The 20,911-nt window shown below is 36.1% G+C and overlaps 1 protein-coding gene across 2 annotated transcripts; it reads left to right on the top strand.

Annotated features, from left to right (window-relative positions):
- The first annotated feature begins 3,344 nt into the window (after positions 1 to 3,344).
- On the top strand, positions 3,345 to 20,375 carry DCL3 (dicer-like 3). 2 transcript variants are annotated; one of them, XM_087128046.1, is made up of 26 exons: positions 3,345 to 3,777; positions 3,869 to 4,049; positions 4,128 to 4,241; positions 5,070 to 5,204; positions 5,298 to 5,367; positions 5,736 to 5,800; positions 5,887 to 6,018; positions 6,100 to 6,252; positions 7,021 to 7,150; positions 9,704 to 9,809; positions 9,888 to 10,080; positions 10,162 to 10,322; positions 10,399 to 10,617; positions 11,367 to 11,632; positions 12,050 to 12,321; positions 12,436 to 12,971; positions 13,054 to 13,148; positions 14,608 to 14,834; positions 14,912 to 15,121; positions 15,736 to 16,212; positions 17,104 to 17,376; positions 17,567 to 17,893; positions 19,094 to 19,157; positions 19,274 to 19,345; positions 19,662 to 19,773; positions 19,952 to 20,375. In XM_087128046.1, exons 1-26 carry the CDS (start codon positions 3,650 to 3,652, stop codon positions 20,157 to 20,159), a joined length of 4,926 nt encoding a protein of 1,641 aa, XP_086984172.1. In that variant the 5' UTR covers positions 3,345 to 3,649; the 3' UTR covers positions 20,160 to 20,375. The 2 variants fall into 2 exon arrangements, with proteins under 2 accessions (XP_086984172.1, XP_086984173.1); XM_087128047.1 differs by lacking the exons at positions 3,345 to 3,777; positions 3,869 to 4,049 and having other exon boundaries at positions 5,070 to 5,175.
- The last annotated feature ends 536 nt before the right edge of the window (positions 20,376 to 20,911 follow it).

Raw genomic sequence — 20,911 nt, 5'->3', positions numbered from 1 at the left:
TCTTCCCCTATAGATATAAATTTTAGATACAAAAGATAATTATTATAAAATAAATTTACTTTTAAAAACATAATGCCAAAAGTAAAATTATTACTACTTTAATAGTTTGATTTAACCTGCTTTAAATATTTAATAAATACATGTTTTCATTAAGTGAATTCAACAATTCATTGCATTCTTCATACTTTAATAATCCATTATTATTGTATACAATATATTTTTCCCTCCCAAATAAAAAACAAAATTCAATTAATAAATAAATCATATATAAATTAAAAAAAAAAATACTATTTTCGACATTGAAATTTGGGACTCGGGTTGGTTGGGTTAGTGACGAACAATCAAAATAAAATTCATAACCTAACCCATCCCTCTATTTTCAAGTTGGGTTGAGTTGTCGGGTTGTTTTTAAAAGTAGGGTTGAGTTGTAACCCTATTTTTGGGCTTCCGATAAAAAAAATGTCAACCCACAAACTGAGCCAAATTTTTTATTTTTCAAGGAAATTAATTCATCCCAAACCGAGAAAAAATTCTAACATAACCCAATATTTATAATTTGCGTTAGGTAGTCCGAGTTTGTCGGGTTACCATGTCATACGAACATCCCTAAATTAAATTTTTTATTTCTATATTTTTCAATAAATTTTAAAATTAATCTATATTATTAATATTTTTTTTAAAGAAAATAATACTTTTGCTTTAACATATTTTCAGGGTTATTTTTAACATTGAAAAAAATATTTTTAATTATATTACTCAATAAATAAATTAATTAGTTAATTAAAAGTGTAAAATATTAAAATTATTTAAGAAATAAAGTTACTGTAAAACATGAAATTATTAGCTAATGAATATAATTTTGAAAACAAAAATCATTATCAGATAGATTTTTTTTTTATTGCAAGACAAAGATGACGTGTAAAAAATCATATTATTAATAATATTTTTTTAAGATTAAGATATTAATAATAATATATAATGAATAAAATGACTTAATGTAACTAATGATAGAGTTGTGACATTCTAGAAAGTGGTAATATTCAATAATCCACGTAGTGCATATGGATGGTTAGAAACAATATTTAAATTTTCATTTAATTTAAAATATAATTTCATTATTTGTCACGTCCAGATAAAAAAGAGATACAAGAATGAACCGAAACCACATCTAAATTAGAGTGTTTATAAGAATATGAGGCTGGAAAAATACTTAAAATAATCGATAATTACTGACTATATCAACAATGAGCACGTTTTTTTTCCGGTGGCTCAATCATGACATCTTAAAAAACATGTAAGTTAGAACTCGTGTTGGTTTGTGAAAATGATTTTTGCTCTTAAAAGCAGTTCAAGATACGTCAGTGATATTACGGGAAATACTGAGGTGTTTTAATTGGAGTCAAATGTAACGGTTTTAAAGTCAACCCCATGTGATTTTGAGGTTGAATTTTTTGTTTTTTTTTTGTTTTTTTTTTTTTTGGGTAAGGACTAATTTGCAAATAAAACTCTTGTATTTAAAATTTAATTTGATATTTAAAATGCACTTGTTGGTGAATAATATTCAAGTACATTTGAAATCCCTAAAATAGCCCCAATGCACTTGTTGGTTGAATACTCGATTCGACAAGTAGTTCGTTAATCCTTCCTTCCTCCGATACCTCCCGTTCATTCTGCTTCATTCATGATTTTTTTTTTTTTTTTTTTTTGTTTTGTTTGGACCATAGAACATCCGGTTGAAAATTATTTGGAGTGATGTTGTTTCGAACCATAAAACATCATACACAATACTACCTTTTTGGTAGTTTAAATTATTTAAAGTCACGTTTAGGATCGTGGGATTCCTTGGGTAGATTAAATTTCATAGAGCAGCCTCGAGCTAGCATTAAAGGGTCGTAGTAGCTTCGGCCTAGGCCAATTAAGTAAGTAGCTCCACTAACGATTTGGTTGGAAGAATTGTCTTATGTATCATGACACATGCTCCATAACCCCTGCATGTGTTGTATGCTTGAATGTTATGTTATATTATGCTATGCTATGTGATGTTGTGTTATGATGTGATATGCTATGTTATGATAAGTCTCATTATGCTATGTGATACTAAGCTACAATAACTATGGTCGGTAGTGATAGACTACGCTATGTACTGATATGCTATGTCATGTTACACTATGATAAGCCACATTATGATATGCTCATGTCCGTGATGTATAAAAGTGGTAAGAAATTTGGATGCTACGATGCATACACCTCCATAGGAATTGCTATGTTAGAAACGTTAGAGGTTTGGTTTGCATTACTATAAGTTATGGGGACCTCATGCATTTTGTGTGACCGTGCATTGAGATACTTTCCCACTATGATGGTACGAACGCACACAATATGATATATGATTTATGACATTATGTTTACCATGATGTATAGATGACCCTTTCCCTCCATGGTGTTAGGCAAAGAGCCCGTTAGCTAGTGCTGGTCCAACAAGCCAGATCCAGGGGGTGGGCGAGCCCGCCTAGTGAACCCATGCTCGCACGCGTGGGTCATGTGTAGAGAAGTACTACATATCCAACCTTGCCTATACTATGATAAACGGATAGGTCCCCATGTTACATGTGCTTACATTCCCTGACCTCAATAGTGGGGTCACTCACTCATTATTTCTTAAAATACACCTGACATATTTCTTGACCTCAATAGTAGAGTCACGATTATTTCTTCAAATACCAGTCATGTACTACTCTTACATTTCAGGTAAAGGCAAGATACCCTTGTACAGATGGTGGAGTCGCGTTGGAGACCATGAAACCGGTATTAGATCAAGTAGCTAACAACCCTAAGCGGACCAAAAAATACCGATCATTTAGCCTCTGAAAAAAAAAAAAAATCAAAACTCTCACCATCTAAAAAAATATACCATAGAGTCTCTCCTGATACTTATGGAGCCTCGAACAACCTCCTCTTAATTGAGGCTCAACTTCTTCTCGGGAGCATTCACAACTTTTTTCTTCTGACAAAGATTCTATTGACATGACTAAGCTAATGGCATGACTCTGATATTATGTTAGGAATCACAAACCTCCACAATGTTTGGGATATCTCAATGTCATGAATGACACGTAGGCTCGTTCTCGATGGCATGACCAAGTCAGCTACGATGACCGACGAGGTCCATGTCAATTGGGAACCAAGATGAGATGATAGGAAGCAACGTTGCATTGAGAGATCATGGTCCCGAGGAGAGGCAAGTCGGTTGTGTCGCAAACAATTAAACATACATGCACGGGCGGCGTGTGTGGTCGAAGCTTTAAGACACCCTATTAAAAACCTCTTAAACCCAACGGAAACTTGTCATTTAACTCAACTACAGTTTAACCAAGCATACAACAAGGGCGGGTTGAGTCGAAGTGAACTCGCCGCCGAGTCTTTCAACTCCGGCGTGCAACAGCTCACTCTGCCGGTTTGATCTCAGTTTTAACTGATTCTCCGTTCCCGGAACGGACCATCAACACATTCTTCCTGCAGCTCCGTTGTACATTTACTTCGGCAGGATACAGAGAGAATACAACGGAGGAATCCAGGAGAATATAATAATTTTTAGGGTTCCGATCGTTTTCCCTTTCATCTTTCCTAGATTTTGCAAATAATTTTTGACATGCATAATCCCGAGGAGGAAAATTGTGATGGTGCTCGCAAGAGAAATTTCAATGACATGGAGTCCAGTGTTGCTTCTGATCAGACCAACTTCGATAAACCCATGGACGAGGGCTTCATTCCTAGAAGGTGTCATGTTTCTTTTTGTTTGATCATTTTCTTTACTTCCCGACGCACAATTCGATACAGATTTTGCGGCTAAAATCTTGGTGTACTGTAGGTATCAAATGGAGGTTTTCGAAGTTGGGATGAAGAGAAACACCATAGCCGTGTTGGAAACAGGTGCTGGAAAGACTATGATTGCAGTGATGCTTATAAAAGAAATTGGAAAAGCTATGAAGTCCAGTGGTGATAAGAAGTTCATCATTTTCTTGGCTCCCACTGTTCATTTGGTTCACCAGGCACGCACTTTCGTAAGGAATGTTCCTACATTTTGATGCTTGTTTTGTATTTTAAAACCTTAGTTTTTGTTTTTGCAGCAATTTAACGTTATTAAAGTTCAGACTGATTTTGAAGTGGCGGAGTATTACGGTGCCATGGGGGTCGATGATTGGAATATGAACTGCTGGGAGAAGGAAACAAGTGAACGCGATGTATGATTTTACCTATCTTTCTTGGTTGCTTTTGATTTTTGCTCCAATGTGTTACTGTTGCAATTTCTATCACTCCCCTGTTATTTGCAGTGAACCGTTGTCCCCTATGCCTTTCCTTGGTTTGAGTTCTTCACATTCATTTGTAATTTATTGTTATTAAGAAAAACTTGACAATATTTTTTGAATCTTGAGTAAGCCTTAAGGACTGTTGATTCAATTTGATGTTGGAATTATGCATGATTCTTGTTTTCGCATATTTCCTCCTCTCCCTTGATTCGATTTTGAAGCAGCATTACCCAATGATAAATTTTTGAAGCAACATTACCTAATGATAAATTTTTGAAGCAAAACAGTCATTTGAAAAGATGAGGACAGTTTGCAGAGCGCAAACTTAAGGTCCTGTTATGTTAATTAACTCTATCATGTCCCCTAGACCAGTGGTTTAGAGACAAATTTTCGTAGTGTGTCGTTGCTTTCAATCTTTCCCAGTTAAAGGTGAAGTTCTATTCTAATTCTGCTGCTTATGATTTGATTAGTTCAGAAAGGGAGACCATGTAGTTGCTATCTCCACCGAATTTAAAACAATACGATTCATACAAATGCTGTTGATATATATATATTTTTTAAGGACAATACCGATTGGACCAACTATTTTTGAAATTATATTTTTATATCCGTTCACATTTAGTTTGTTTACTTCAGTCTTTGAGGGAAAACAGACTGAACTTTTAAATTATTTAACTTGCAAATATCTCCGGGTTGACCCTCGCTTCTTGATTTGATTCAGGGTATTCTTTTTGTATCATTTCATTTATAATTGCTGTATAGGTACTCGTTATGACCCCCCAAATTCTTCTTGATGCACTGAGGAAGGCATATTTTAGACTGGGAACAGTGTGCTTGATGATCATGGATGAATGCCATCGTGCTACTGGTAATCACCCTTATACGAAAATCATGAAGGTTAATATCTCATCTGGGAACTTTTCTTCCCCCTGTATTATGTGTTGTGCCTGTGTTTTTTCATGCCTTTATTCTTTTTGTCTTTTGGTTAAGGAATTTTATCACAAATCTGACAACAAACCAAAGATTTTTGGAATGACTGCCTCACCTGTTATTAGAAAAGGTACGGTCTCAGGGTTCTCATGTATCTTTGGTCAATATATCACGGCGTGTATCAACATTATTGCAAGCTGTGCATGTGTCATACTACATAGTGATTTGAAGTGTATGTTTTTGTTTGATATGAAATGCAAGTTCCATTAAAAGAGATGAAAGTTTATGAGATGCTATAAACCCACAGGGGCATCAAAGGAGGAAAAAAGACTCCACACAAAATAATAGGTTAAATGAAAATCTAAGCGAGACAAAAGCATGAAATCCCCGAATAGAACAAAATTACAAGTTATCCTCCAATTATCTACAAGTTACATGTGGTCTTTACGACTGATTCTGGACAACACTATTTGCTAAACATGTATAATCCTACATTAGGTGTTTCCTCTTCCTTGGATTGTGAATGCCAAATAGGGGAGCTTGAAAGTATCTTGGATTCCAAGGTACTTCAAAAGAGATTCAATCAATAACCTCAGTATAGAAATCATGATTTTATACTCAAGTAACTTTGGCCTTTCTGCTGATTTAGATTTATGCTATTGAAGACAAGAAAGAAGTGGAAATATATGTTCCCTCTGCAAAGGAAACATGCATATTTTATGAACCAGCTAAGTCTCTAACTTTGGAGTTGAAGGCAAAGATAGAAGCCCTGTGGTCCAAGGTGTTCCCATGTGTGCAATTATCTAAATTTTAAATGATATTTTCTTATGTTTATGACGGTGATTCATGTTTTCTTGAACAGTTCGATACTTTATTGTCAAACTCACAAGTGGCATTGCAAGTTCATTATAAAGATGTAGACAGTAAGGTTAAGGCACTGAAAAAACGGCTATCAAGTGATCATTTTAAGATCTCTTATTGCCTTGACGAACTTGGTGTTCTGTGTGCTTATGAGGTACAATTGTAGTTTGATGTGGTTTATTTTGTAGTTGTTAGATTTTAGTTTCAGAAAAAAGCTAGCAAAGAGTCTTCCAAACAATGAGCGATGAAGCCGTTTTCCATTGTGAAACATTTACTCTTTCAGATAATTTATAGTAAATGGGATACAGAATATTACCTTAACAGACTTCTCCCCTGTGTATCTCACTACGGATTAATGTGGAATGATCGACGATGGATCTGATATTTGTGTTACCTGTTGGTTAGACTAAGATCAATGAATCCATAGAAATCTATTTTATCAAATCTTAACCAAGAGGAACTCATGTGAGTGAACATCGTTGCATAGATTGATATGTATTTTGAAAAAAATGACTATTCCTTAAGTGTGCCTTCAATTAAGGTATATAAATATGCCAATTTCAATCAAGTTCCGAAAACTACAGTACGAAGTTGAAACTAGCATGGATAGCTTTATTGGATCAACTATAATTACATTAGAGCCATTAGAGAATTCAGATTATGTTGGCTAATTATGCATACAAGATTATATCTGCCAATTACCCCTTTTAATCGTTCTGTTCTCTCATTCTTTCTTTCTTCTTGGGTATTTGTCTTTGGGCGTACTACAAAACTCAGATTCCGATTTCTGAATTTCTTTGTTATAATATTTCCAGTTAACAAGTTGAGGCTTGAATGCCCTTAGATTATTGTCCATATATGTTGCATTCTTTTAATCTTAATTTTTTCTAAAGATTTGTGTATCTCTCTTTAATTTTTGTAGGCAATTAAAGTTTTATTAGAGAATGTCAATATTCCAAACAACGAATATGAGCTTTCTAGAGAAAGTTCTTTGCAGTATAAACAGTTTCTTGAGGAAGCATTACGAGTAATTGGGGAATCATTCCCACTTGGTATGCGAGTACTTGCTTCATTCAACTATTATATACATTATCAAACTATTTTCTTGTTTTTATCCTCCATAACAACTCAATTTCGTGTTGTTAGAACAATTTCGTACAATGTTGCTTGATAAGAAACAAAGTTTTTATTTTACTTTATATTGATGACAAAAAAACCTCTCATTTAGCTGGCTTCAAAGGAGTCCAACCCTGAACTTCAGAGGAATGAACTTCAATAAAAAAGAATAAAATCTGACCGTTAATTACAAAAATCTTGAGAAACTGATGCCCACAAAGAGGAGTTAAATCTAACAATATCTCCCACCTCCTCCCTTGAACTCTCAAGCTTTCCCATGGCATACACGAGATCAAAATTCTACCAGCTAAATACCCCACAAAACAGCCCCCCCCCCCCCCCCAAAAAAAAAAAAAAAAGTGAAAGGACTTTGCGCTTATATCAAAAGGGTTAATTTAGAAGAACTTCTTCCATCATTTAACAACAATCTTTATTCCACACCAAGAAAATCCCAATAGACTCTAGAATATGGACAAAATCTTCTGATGCATGCCTATATAAAAAACACCACTACAGGCCTGACTACACACTCTTCGGGTTACTACTTAAAGGGAGCTCTAGGTAAAAGAGGAAGCAAGATGGCTCACACCCATGAAGGAAGAAGCATTAGTTTGTCTTTATCTTTATTGACGTTGTGAAGAGAGGGGTTTTTATAAAGGCTAGAAAAAATTGACTGCAAGAATGCTTAAGTCATAAATGCGGAGATTCATAATAAACATCTTTAAAATAAGGCAATGGACTTGCATAATCAGTTTAAAACATGAAATTCAACATCACATAGCTTTAAAAGTAAATCAAGCTTCAAAAGAACACCTAACAACAACTAACTGAAATCCAATGTGACCTAACATCTACTAATTTAAAACTTAAAACATTCAAATGCCCTGTTCTGAATTCCATGGCCTTCCTAGCGTTCACCGTCATCCGTGCATAGGAGCTTCACTTTTACCTGAAAAATTAAGGTAGCATGTGGCTTGAGTATTTTATGAAATACTCATCAAGTCACCCCACTGCTAGGGTTGGATATGCAATCACATGCAAAACATGAGTGAGACCTATCTTTCATAAACGTTACATAACCTTAGGCTCTTTTTCGATTCGGGCAGGGCTGGATGTATGGTACTTCTCCACACACAGCCTACGTACGTGCACATGGGCCCACCAGGCGGGCTCATATACGTACCCTTAGGCCTGACTTGGTTCGGCACAACGCATTATACATCACCGGACGCCACAGAAAAGAAAAGGCCCGCATGATATCATGGCGAACATAAATATCGAACGTACGCGTCCATACTAACATAACATAATGGGGAAGTATCCCGATGCATTTGACATACATACATGCATGAGGTCCCGTGATTTACATTCATGACATAACATACATTTCATTTCCTTTCTCTTTTCTTTCATGACATAATACATGTGAGCAACAAGTACGCATGACAAACATCTCATGCTCCATCACAAAACTTTAAATGTAAAACATAACATTTCATTCATGACGTTTCAATCCATTCATAAAAGTAGTGTAATGGGTTTACATGCATACATGGCATACGTCTCATATCAATTCAAAGATTACACAAATTTCACATAACATAAGCATAACACATATAATATGGTACATGCAAGAGCCATAGGATATGCACCATCATACATCAAACAATAGGTTAGCTCCAACAGTAAGATGACTTACTTGGTTGGCCTTGACCGAAGTCACTAACAATTTGGTAGACGCCTCGAAACTACAATCCAATGCCCAACTCTTACCTATACCAATTCATATAACATGCTTAGGACCTACTAATAACTTAACCTAACTAAACATTATGATTAATTCCAATATAAGCCCCTAAGCTAATTAAACTTGGTAAAAAGGAGTTTTACTGACCTCAAATGGCTTATATAAGGTCGAAAATGGCTTTAGAAGGGTTGGAAATCTAGAAATCGATATATTATACGTATACCGAGCCATCTAAGCCGAGAAGCCAAGCCGCCAAGCCGCCATGCCGAGCCGATAAGGTCTCTGGCAAATTTGAGCATCTTACTGTACTTCCTTTGGACTTGTCAACGAAATCAGTCTTCAAGGCTAACAAGACGTGACAATTGTGAGTTCATGATGAACAAAATATAAGCATCACTGCTAAAAGAGTGAAAAACAGAGAAACATTTGTGTAGAGAGTAGAGACTAGAGGAATGAAAGGAAGAGGGAGACATGTGAGTGAGAGAGAGCTCATCCAAGCGGTAAGCTTGCTACTTTATGTGTAGGATTTGCTTTTCTATTTATATTATATGAATTCATGATCTACTGTTGATTGCTCCGGGTAACATGCTCAGGAGATTAAGCACAACTGCTACTGAAGTGAGACCATTTTTGCCATAGTTTGGTTTTCTTTAATAATTTTACTATTTTTATCATTTGTTCTACCTCCAAAAGGTGCGTTTTTTTGGTGTTTGCTGCTTACCTATTTTCCTTGTGGTTTCAGGAAATGAAAATATACCAAATTTTGGTTTTGACTTCCAGAAAGCGTTAGATTTGGGCTACATTTCTCCTAAATTGTTTGAACTTCTCCAACTTTTTGAATCATTTGGGTAAGTACAAATACATTTATTAACCATCAATTTTGGTTCTAATATCCATTGCTTAATTGCCTCACGTTTTTGTATCAGAGTATCTAGGCAGGTGCTCTGTCTCATATTTGTTGAAAGAATAATTGCCGCTAATGTTATTGAAAGATTTGTGAAAAAAGTAGCAAATTTATCTCATTTTACGGTTTCATATGTGACTGGATGTAATACATCAGTTGGTGCACTGGCACCGAAAGTCCAGAAGGAGACATTGGAGTTGTTTCGTCATGGCAAGGTGTTCATTTACATCATTCAGATTGTATTTTGGCTTATGAAACTCTAGTTGTTAATGGCTAAAACCTTTCTATGTTTGCAGGTCAATCTATTATTTTCCACTGATGTAGTTGAGGAAGGACTTCATGTACCAAATTGCTCATTTGTGGTACGGTTTGACCTTCCTAAGACTGTTCGTAGTTATGTACAATCTCGAGGTCGTGCTCGACAGAGCAACTCCCAATATATTTTGTTACTGGAGAGGTAAGGCCTTTCTCGTGGTAAACTATTTTTTTTTTCTCATGTCTTGTTGATATTCTAAATCTTGTAATGCTCACAGGGGAAATGTGAAGCAAAGAGAACAGCTATTTGATGTCATAAGAAGTGACCGATCAATGACAGAGGCAGCTATGAGTAGAGACCCTGATGCTTGCATGTTGAAACCTTTTTCAATTATGGAGACAGATTCTTACATTGTGGAGGCAACTGGGGCATCAGTTACTGCAGATTCTAGTGTTGGTCTCATACATCTATACTGTAAAAAGCTCCCTGGTGATAAGTATGGATTATCTTCCCTTTGTAATTAGCTTCTAACAGAACTCTGGACATTTCCATGCTTCTATGGTTCTGTACCATGAGTATGTCAGTCTAAAATCAAAATTATTTTATTTGATAAATCATCTAGATATTCCCTTGTTCTGTACTTTTTGTATCTATTGAATTAGATCTATTAAAAGCTTATTCATGTTGAAATAAATCAGAATTTATAAGGAGTTGGTCAGTCATGCTTAAACATGTACTTATTATTTGTATAGCTGGAGTTCCTTTCTCTAGTTGGACCTCTTTTTGGGTTTGGTTTTTTGTATGCTCTTATATTCTTGGATTTTTTCTCAGTTAAAGTTGTTTTCGATATCCAAAAACATGTGCTTACTATTAGTACCTCTTCATTTTCTGTCGGATTGATCATGGGCCAAACTAGGTTAGAGCTCTTATCTGTCTAGAACTTACATTGAATGTAGTTGTTAAGGATATTTAGCCTTCCATTACGGTTTATCATAGGTACCATATTTGACCTTTTATTATAGACAAATATCTTGTATGCATTTATTACTCTTTCCATTTATTGTTCTTTCCATTTCCTTAGTAATTTATTTGATGATCATAAATAGAGAATTTCACCACCATTTAAGCCGGGTGGATTCATCAAATATTCTCAACAGTGAATATAGATTTTGTAATATTTTCTAATTTTTTTGATAGTAGCCAATTCCAAGGGATCTCATTTTGATTTGCTGCTGTAAATTGTAGATATTTCAGTCCAAAACCAATCTTTCAACTCTCATATGGTGAAGGATCCTACGAGTGTCGGCTAATTTTACCTCCTACAGCCGCTTTTCAAACCATAGTTGGTCCTTCAACTAGGAATTCTAATTTGTCTAAGCAGCTTGTATGCTTGGAGGCATGTAAGAAGCTACATCAAATGGGTGCACTTAATGACCATCTTCTCCCCTCTATTGAAGAGATATCAGAATTTGACATGGGTCTGAAATGCAATGCATCCACTTCTGGAGCAGGTACATATCCCTGAAGCTGTATACTGAGTTTAGTAATGATTGTTCAATGTGTAGTACACCCATAAGAAATGTCAGCTCATTTGTATTTGATTCATCATTGTAGACATCTTGAATGGTCTATTTACACGCATTCTAATTTTTTTTCTTTGATTTGTGTGTGATTCAACTTTACTCAACCTACATGTATTGCACTTTTTTTTTCCCTAATGAATATTCTTATTTTTTACAAAATAGAAATGAATCGAACTTGTATATATTGCTGGTATTTTCTTGAATTTGACTGCTAAGTATTGGTAGCATTGAAGGGATATTTCTGTATGCGTTTCTACTACTTGGTCATTGGCTTGGCATCCTTTGCTAATCTCCTTTTCATGTTTTTAACTTACAATTTGATGGCACTGTTTTTGGGTCTTTTAGGAACTACAAAAAGAAAGGAACTGCACGGCAGAACTGCGATTAGAGCCTTGTCTGGAACTTGGGGAGAAAAAGTTGAAGGGGCCACTTTTCAGGCTTATAAATTTGACTTTTCCTGCAGTGTTATATATGAGCATTTTTCTGGATTTGTTCTTCTGTTAGAATCAAAACTTGATGATGACGTGGGAAATTTCGAACTTGAACTTTATTTAATCTCAAAGATGGTTAAGGCTTCTGTATCTTTTGCTGGGCAAGTTCATTTGGATGCTGAACAGGTAAATATCAATTTTCATCATATTCATCATTCTTCACCAGAGAGAATTGCCTCTAATGTGATATTATATGCCCCCCCCCCCCCCCCCCCCCCAAAAAAAAAAAAAAAAAAACAGATAATGAAAGCAAAGTGCTTTCAGGAGCTTTTTTTCAATGGATTGTTTGGGAGACTGTTAATTGGGTCAAAATTAACTGGAAAAAAGAGGGATTTTTTACTTCAGAAAGACACAAAACCTCTTTGGATTACATCAAACATGTATCTGCTTCTACCAGTAGATTCACCCGATGCTTCAAGTGATGATTTATGGAAAATACACTGGACAGCAATTGATTCTTGTGTTTCTGTGGTTGAGTTTTTGAAGAAAAACTCATCTTTGGATGCTGAAAGAAATTGTGGTGCCATATCAGATTCATCACCTTCTAGAAACTGCTCTGCTGAAACTGAAAGCAATGCTGCAAGTTTAATTCACTTTGCAAATTGTGTGCTAGATGTTCACTCCTTAAAGGACAGGGTGGTATTGGCTATTCATACTGGAAAGATCTACTCAATCGTTGAAGTTGTGAATAATACATCTGCTGAGAGCCCTTTTGATGGCAACAGTGACAAAGCACCACCTGATTACATTACCTTTGCGGACTACTTCAACAAAAGGTGCAACTTCCTGGTTCTATTTTGTTATTTCTTGCTGGCATTCCCTTGGTATCATTACTTTTCTTTTGAGCTAGGTATCCAGGTACGGGATTACGCTAAGTTACCCACAACAGCCTCTGTTGCGTTTAAAACAAAGTCATAACCCTCACAATCTACTTGTCAACTTCAAGGATGAAGGTTTGTCAATTTGAGTTGTTAAGATCTACCATTACAAATTATATTTAATTTTGTACTCAGCCTCAAGTTCTAGAATGCTGCTTTTGTAAGTTCACGCAATAACTTTCTTAGTTACTATCACGTTTATTACATTATAATTTCAACAAGGGCTTGAGAAAGAACACTTGAATATAATATTTGAACTTTATTGTCATTCATTTTACTTAGGATATTGTATTGTCGAGCATTTTATTTGAATTTTTCTAGAACTTAAAATATGTCCTCAATTTTTACTCTCACTATTAAAAAGACACCATCTTGATCCAAATGCCTTAGGCAAGGGCCAGTTGTTTAGCATCAACGTGTTTCTGAAAACTATCGTTTGCCTCGTCCTCCTCCATATCACTAAACTAAACTCCATTCTTACATATTCATCCTCAATGAATTTTTGAACTTGCCCTATTTGAATTATAGAAAAAAAAACTTCCAGATTTTTCTTGTAGTCTTTCTCAAGTATAACCATTATTTTACTTCCATATTTTTGGTACATTAGAATTTGATAAGTTAAATGTTTCTCATTAGGATTCATTCACGAATTGGCTGACTGAGCATACAACAAGCCAATGTCAGGTTTTGTGTGACATAGATGAAATAGATGAAGTTGAATTCATAGAAAGAACAAGAAAGAGCCATCTCTCCATCCATCAGTTTACTCTTGAAAAGATTTAAAAGAAAATACCCCCATTCTCAGACCGATTAAGAGTGTCTAGAGTTGAAAGGCTGAAAAACACAGAACCATTGAAATGATCACATTACGGTCCCTCTTGGATCAATAACCCAAATCTATTGGAACAAACAAATTGAGGTGCCTTCTGAAATAAAATAACTAAGAATTCTCACAATTTTTATTCAATATCAAAATGCACCGCATTAGTGCTTGAAGCTGTCCGACTATTATGGCTACCAGGGAGTATTAAAGAGGATTTGATCCATTTGGTGTGGGGCATGGCTTCATGGGGGAGGTATTGGTTCTATGGTTTAATGCTCTGTGGGTTCTCCTTTGCATTGCATAAGAATTCAAGCAATGTACTCTCCAATAGTATTGAGAGGTCTCAGAACTTTTTGTTGGATGGTTTTGTTTGGTGGTTTCTTATTTGTGAGTTATCAAAGTCTTGGAGTTATGATCCTATTTCTTCTGTAATCAAGGGGTAGGTTTCTTTGTTAGCGTAACACGGTAGCCAACATCAAAGTCTTAGTTGTCCATTGTAAGGTTAGGTAATTTGATTGGTGATGATGCAACATTTTAGTTCTCTCATTTATAATTGTAATTCTAGGACGGTTTTATTTATCTTAATTATTTTCTTATTAACATAAAAATTGTTCGGATTCTTATTAGGAAAAAAAAAAAAAAAAAACCTTTGTATAAATTTTGCAATATATTGAACAACCTAATCAATAAGAAATCTATATTGTCATGTAGGTGTTACTAGTGATAAGTTGCAATCTGGCTCTGCTGTCAGAAAGCCACAAATGCATGTCCATATGCCTCCTGAACTTGTGCTTAGCATGGATGTCCCAAAGGGGGTTTTGAAGTCTTCATACTTGCTACCATCTTTGATGCACCGTTTTGAATCTTTGATGTTAGCTAGCCAGCTTAGGAAGGAGATTAATTATCATTCGAACAGCCTCTGTATATCAAGCTCTTTGGTATGTTCTTCTTGTTGATCTGCACCTGACTTCGATCACTTTTTATATGATTAATCTGAATCTATCATCTTTATTAGATTTTGGAAGCACTTACAACCCTTGGAAGTTGTGAGAGTTTTTCCTTTGAGCGGTTGGAATTGCTTGGAGATTCAGTATTGAAGTATGCTGTGAGCTGCCATCTCTTTCTCAAGTTCCCTGAAAAACATGAAGGACAGTTATCTTCTCGGCGCCAACAGGTTATCTGTAATGCAACCTTACATGCTCTGGGAACGAAGTGCAAGTTACAGGTATGTGATCTTCTGTGGTCAGATGTCCTTTATAAACTTCTCTGTTGGTTACCTGTGCTTAAAATCACCTTTGTTGAAAAATGTCTCAAACTGAGGTCCTCCAATCTAGTTGACCAAATTTTGAATGTTTCTAATTTCTGTTAGTTACAAGCTCTGGTTCCATTCGGAATCACTTTCGTTGAACTCGTTGAACTCATGTCTCATCTAGTGTCAGCTGGAGCGTGGTTGGCCTTGGTGAATATGCTTTCATTTATTGTTGAAAGAGACGCGATTTCTTGATTATGGCTCCTCAAGCTTTTCGTGAAATATTTGTCAATCTTCACTTATTTCATTCTGTTATACAAGACCTACAATATTGCCAATTTATTGTCACACTAATTTTTGTATATTCTGTTTGAAACTTTTTGAGGCTCGCCCTCCTGAAAGTTACTCACAAACATCCTTAGTTAAAACACCTATTACTGTCTTAAAAGTAAGTGATTCAATCACTCACCCACAATTGCTGAACTAAGAGGGGGAAAAACTTTAGCTTTAATTTTACTTTTTCAATGGCAAATGTGCGCACAAACAAATTTAATGAGATAACTGTATCTATTGTTTAATCTTACTTTTAGGGATACATTCGTGATTCTGCATTTGATCCACGTCGTTGGGTGGCACCAGGACATTGTACTCTTCGTCCAGTTCCTTGTAAATGTGGAGTGGATACAGCAGAGGTTCCTTTGGATGACAAGTTCTGCTCTGAAGATCCTAAAGTTGTTTTGGGTAAGTGCTGTGATAAGGGTCATAGGTGGTTGGTTTCAAAAACTATAGCCGACTGTGCTGAAGCCCTTATAGGCGCCTATTATGTTGATGGTGGAATCATTGCTGCACTTCATGTGATTAAGTGGCTTGGAATTGATGCTGATCTTGACGTAGCATTAGTTGTTGATGCAATTGCTTCTGCATCTTTGAGATCCTGCAATTTGAAAGATACTGAGATCGCAACCTTAGAGTCGAAAATTGGATATGAATTTGCTGTCAAAGGATTATTGCTGGAGGCTATAACACACACATCTGATCAAGAACTTGGTGTTAATTACTGTTACCAGGTAGTCAAGGAAACTCACTGTTTTCTCTTATAATTGATTGTAGTTACTCTCTCTACCCGAAGCCCTCTCTTTCTTTTTTATATGAACCACCGAACTTTCATCGAGAAAAAATGAAGAATACACGAGCCTACAAAAAGAAGAGCCCACAAAAAATGAAGGCAACCTGCAAAAGTGACCTCCAATCTAACAAAATAAAACCCAACTGATAATTACAAAAAAAAGAGTAAATTTGCTAACCTCCAAAAGGACACATTGAATCTAATCTTGTACCACACCTGACTCAGAGGCCTCTCAAACCCTTAAAATTTTTATTGTTTCTTTCTCTCCAAAGCCTCCAAGCAATGACACACCCCAGTTTGTCAAAAACCTTTTTTATCACGAAAAATGAGGATGGAAATGAACTCCGTAATTATCACCACAGCTTATGTGCCTTGCCAAACCAAAACCAAACCAGACTTCTCAAAAAACTGACTCCAAACTGAATAAGCACAATCACAAGCCCAAAGCATATGATCCAAGTCCTCCGCTTCCCTCCTGCTAATAAAAAACACATTGGCACCATCAAGTTGGGTACCTTTCTCGAGACCCTATCACCATAGTGTTAATTCCCCTCATCCTTTTTTGGTGATTGTGTATCTAGTGGCTTGATTCCAGCAAGGGGTATGGTTTTCAGTCCAAAGACATAAAGCAAACTCTTTTTATGATTTAGGGAGCAAAGAAGTGAACATGTTGCTAATTGTAACCAGTTTCATAGTTGATTTAAGGCTTTCTTTCTCCTTTATGTTATATATTCCTCCAAAAAATCAAAGATTAGAAGCAATTACATGTCGAAAGAATGATGCTGTAGGAATGTGAGAATTCCACCTGATTTCTCTTTCTTTTTTTACTCAGAGGCTTGAGTTTCTTGGTGACTCAGTGTTAGACTTGCTCATTACATGGTATTATTATCAGAAGTACTCAGATATTGACCCAGGGGAGTTGACTGATTTACGTTCAGCTTCTGTTAATAATGAAACTTTCGCTCAAGTGGCTGTGAGACGGAATCTTCAGCAACATCTTCAACATTGTTCTGGGCTTCTGATTAGTCAAATTACTGAGTATGTGAAGTACTTGTCCGAGTCTCATGATGCTGGAAAGTCACTGCATGGAAATAAAGGCCCAAAGGTACTTGTCATTCAAATTTGTATTTGTACTGCAATTATTATGCCATTATTTTCCATATTTTCTTGACGTGGAGTTTCATATATTATTTAAAAATTAGAAATCCATTTGTACTATGTTCTTTGTATTACACAGCTTACTTTCTCCCCGATTTCTTGGTTCTCAACTTTTCTATTATCTTTTTCTTCTACAGGTTCTTGGTGATATGGTGGAAAGTATTGCGGGTGCCATACTGATTGACACAAAGCTTAATCTTGACGAAGTATGGAAAATATATAAGCCACTATTAACTCCATTAGTGACCCCTGATAAACTTGAACTTCCACCACTCCGAGAACTAATTGAATTATGTGATTCTCTGGGGTATTTCATCAAAGATAAATGTACTAGGAAGGGAGAAATTTTTCATGCAGAACTTAGATTACAGTTGCAAGATGTCCTATTAGTAGGTGAAGGATATGAACGAACCAGAAAAGCCTCAAGAGGAGAAGCTGCTCAACGCTTATTAGTTCAACTTGAGGTAAAATGATGTCTTTTCAATAGCCAGAATTTGAATATTTCTCCAGAATCTTTGAATCCTCGTTTACTTCTGTCTACTACAGAGAGAGAATATTAGAATTTAGATGTTCTGTTTAGAAATGAAAGTTATTTGGATTGGAAAGGTTTTGGGGGTCGTCCACTTGAAAACCAAGTTCATTTTCTATCTGGAGGGAATATGAACTTTGCATGCTCTACTCGTATATTGAAAGTGTCGCTATTGGTGATGTCTTGGTGTTAGAGATTTCTGCTTTATTTGACACTGCTTGCTTGTTATGAAAAACTTTTAGGATTATGGAGTCTATATTTTAGAGCAGTCGTCGAACTTATATTCTCTATTCCAATTAGTTTCAAAGGTAAGAAAGGCTTGAATTAGTTTTCTGACCGGTGAATTAGTGGACATTTAATCGTGGCATAAAATAGACCTTAATAAAAAATTTTGTCCTCCGTCTTAGATAAGTTTTTTTCTTCCTTCGGTGAGTGTAACGGCCCAAGCCCACCTCTAGCAGATATTGTCCTCTTTGGGCTTTCCCTTTCAGGCTTTCCCTCAAGGTTTTTAAAACGCGTCTGCCAGAGAGAGGTTTCCATACCCTTATAAAGAATGCTTCGTTCTCCTCCCCCAACCAATGTGGGATCTCACGATCCACCGCCCTTCGGGGCCCAGCGTCCTCGTTGGCGGACTTGTTCCTTTCTCCAATTGATGTGGGACCCCCAATCCACGCCCTTTGGGGCCCAGCGTCCTTGTTGGCACACTACCTCGTGTCCACCCCATTGGGCTCAACCTCCTTGTTGGTACATCGCCCGGTGTCCGACTCTGATACCATTTGTAACAGCCAAAGCCCATCGCTAGCAGATATTGTCTTCTTTGGGCTTTTCCTTTCGGGCTTCCCCTCAAGGTTTTTAAAACGCTTCTATTAGGAAGAGATTTCCAACACCCTTATAAAAAATACTTCGTTCTCCACCTCGACCGTTGTGAGATTTCACAGTAAAAAATGGAATCTTTCTTTCTTTCTCTTTCTCTTAACCCCTTGGCTCTTTTAGTGGATAGCTTAGCTTATCACCTTTTCCGCAATCCTTTCTTATACATGGAATTTTTATTTATCTAAACCTTTATTTTCCATACTATATGGCATTTCAACTTTTTATTTGGTATGGTACTCATTTTGGACTATTCTGATAACAGACAAGAGGAATTTCTTACTCTCGTTCTGGCTCCAAGAAGAGAAAACAAAATCCCAGTTGCGTTGGTGAGTGTCATTTTCCTGGGAGCAAAAAACTTGGTTTTTTCTTTGGTTTCTATAATCCTTAAGATAAGTATAATGGTGGTGGTGATGGTCCCTATTTTATTTTATTTTTCGCGCAGAGGCTGCTATGGTTCTCTCATCATCTATCAACTGTTCTACAGATGCCTGTGATCCCAACTCCGAGACCCCTGGTTTGCTTCTGTTCTCATAATTTGATTTCATTGGTTGAATATATTTGAACGCCGGAGAATTTGATAACTCATAAAAAGTTTTAAGTTCACTGAATCTTTTATTACACAAATGCTGTACATTGATGATATGTTAATTAATTGCTGGAGTTTTACTGATATGTTGTGGCTTGTACCATTTCTAAGCAACGTTCCCAAAATCCTTATCTCGGATTCATGACAAGAAATGAGTTAATATCATTCATTTGCTAGCTTACTTTAGGAATTGAAGTCAAGCTCCTTTTCATTGATTTATAATTCATTTTTGCCCACGTTGCAGTTATTGGACCAATCAACTTGAAGAAAGGAGGACCACGGAGTACTTTGTTTGAACTATGCAAGAAACTGCAGTGGCCAATGCCAACTTTCAATACAGTAGAAAATAAATCAAGGTTAGTTGAATATTGGTTCTCATCTTCTCTTTTCTGTTTGGATACTATATTTTTTTGTGTTTGCCTCCACGTACACGCCCCAAGAGTCGATCGAGTAGCACCACTGTGTCGACTCCAAAATATTTCTTCTGTTGACTTACCAGTTTATTTTTGTAACAAGTCCTTGTTCTTCATACAGAGTCCTAATAGACATTGGCGAAGGCTCGGAGAGAAGAAAAGGATTTAACAGTTACTTGTCAAATATTATTCTGCAAATACCCAATGCTGGCTGTATTGAATGTAAAGGTGATGCCCGAGCCGACAAGAAGAGCTCGCTTGACTCGGCATCTCTCGTCATGCTTGAGGAACTCCGACGACGAGGAAGAGTCGTTATTAATGACTCATGAGCCTTGTCATTAATATATGTATAGTCTTATATGTCACAGGTTTAGGTTTATCTTTAGGGCGGATAGTCTCATTAGTCCAAAGATTTAAACTTTAGGGTTGATAGTCTCACCAGTAAAGAGATTTAAACTTTTGACCTTTTCATGGAATGTATTAGTTAATTGATATATGCTTTCAACCCATTGAACAATAAAAAAAAAATCTTTTTTGTTTTTAAACTTTTGACCTTTTCATGGAATGTATTAGTTAATTGATATATGCTTAGGGGTTGACGAGAATAGTATTGATATAAGAGCATCAAATTACCGAGGTTATATAGGGAAATCAAATCAAAACTCCATTTTCTTGGGACTTAAAGAATTATTTGCAATTGAAGTGTAACGAGTTAGTGGAGAACGATTAGTAGGTTACTCTAAAATAGATTGAACCTAACTACTAAAGGCATTTTGTATACTTAGGTTTCAATTGCTGTCTTGTGATTGTCGTCTTTGACTTTGTTGGTACCATTGTCTTACGCTAGTGATTGTTGTCTTCAAAGAACGAGGACGAACCCTCTTGAACGAAGGAGAATCCCTTCGTTCCAGAGGTCGTTACAAGTCTGATGGGGTCTTAAACAAGCTTTCAAATTTAAAACATCGATTACACTATGAAGTGAAGAAACTACTAGAGGTAGTTCCTCACAATGATTTAATATGCTTTACGCTACTATCAAGAGGAACGACCATGGCAAGATCGCAGTTCCAATTAACCATGA

The sequence above is a fragment of the Cucurbita pepo genome, chromosome 11, assembly GCF_057944985.1.
Source record: "Cucurbita pepo subsp. pepo isolate OVF chromosome 11, ASM5794498v1, whole genome shotgun sequence".
In the NCBI taxonomy this organism is placed as follows: domain Eukaryota; kingdom Viridiplantae; phylum Streptophyta; class Magnoliopsida; order Cucurbitales; family Cucurbitaceae; genus Cucurbita; species Cucurbita pepo.
Note: the sequence above shows the minus strand (reverse complement) of the source record. Positions and strands in the feature narration are given on the sequence as shown.

Bases quoted from the DNA above. Each gene is read 5' to 3' on its own strand.
- DCL3 (XM_087128046.1), top strand. From the start codon at position 3,650: ATGCATAATCCCGAGGAGGAAAATTGTGATGGTGCTCGCAAGAGAAAT. The intron at 11,633-12,049 runs GTACATATCCCT...TGGGTCTTTTAG, and splicing joins TGCATCCACTTCTGGAGCAG to GAACTACAAAAAGAAAGGAA. The intron at 14,835-14,911 runs GTATGTTCTTCT...CATCTTTATTAG, and splicing joins TCTGTATATCAAGCTCTTTG to ATTTTGGAAGCACTTACAAC.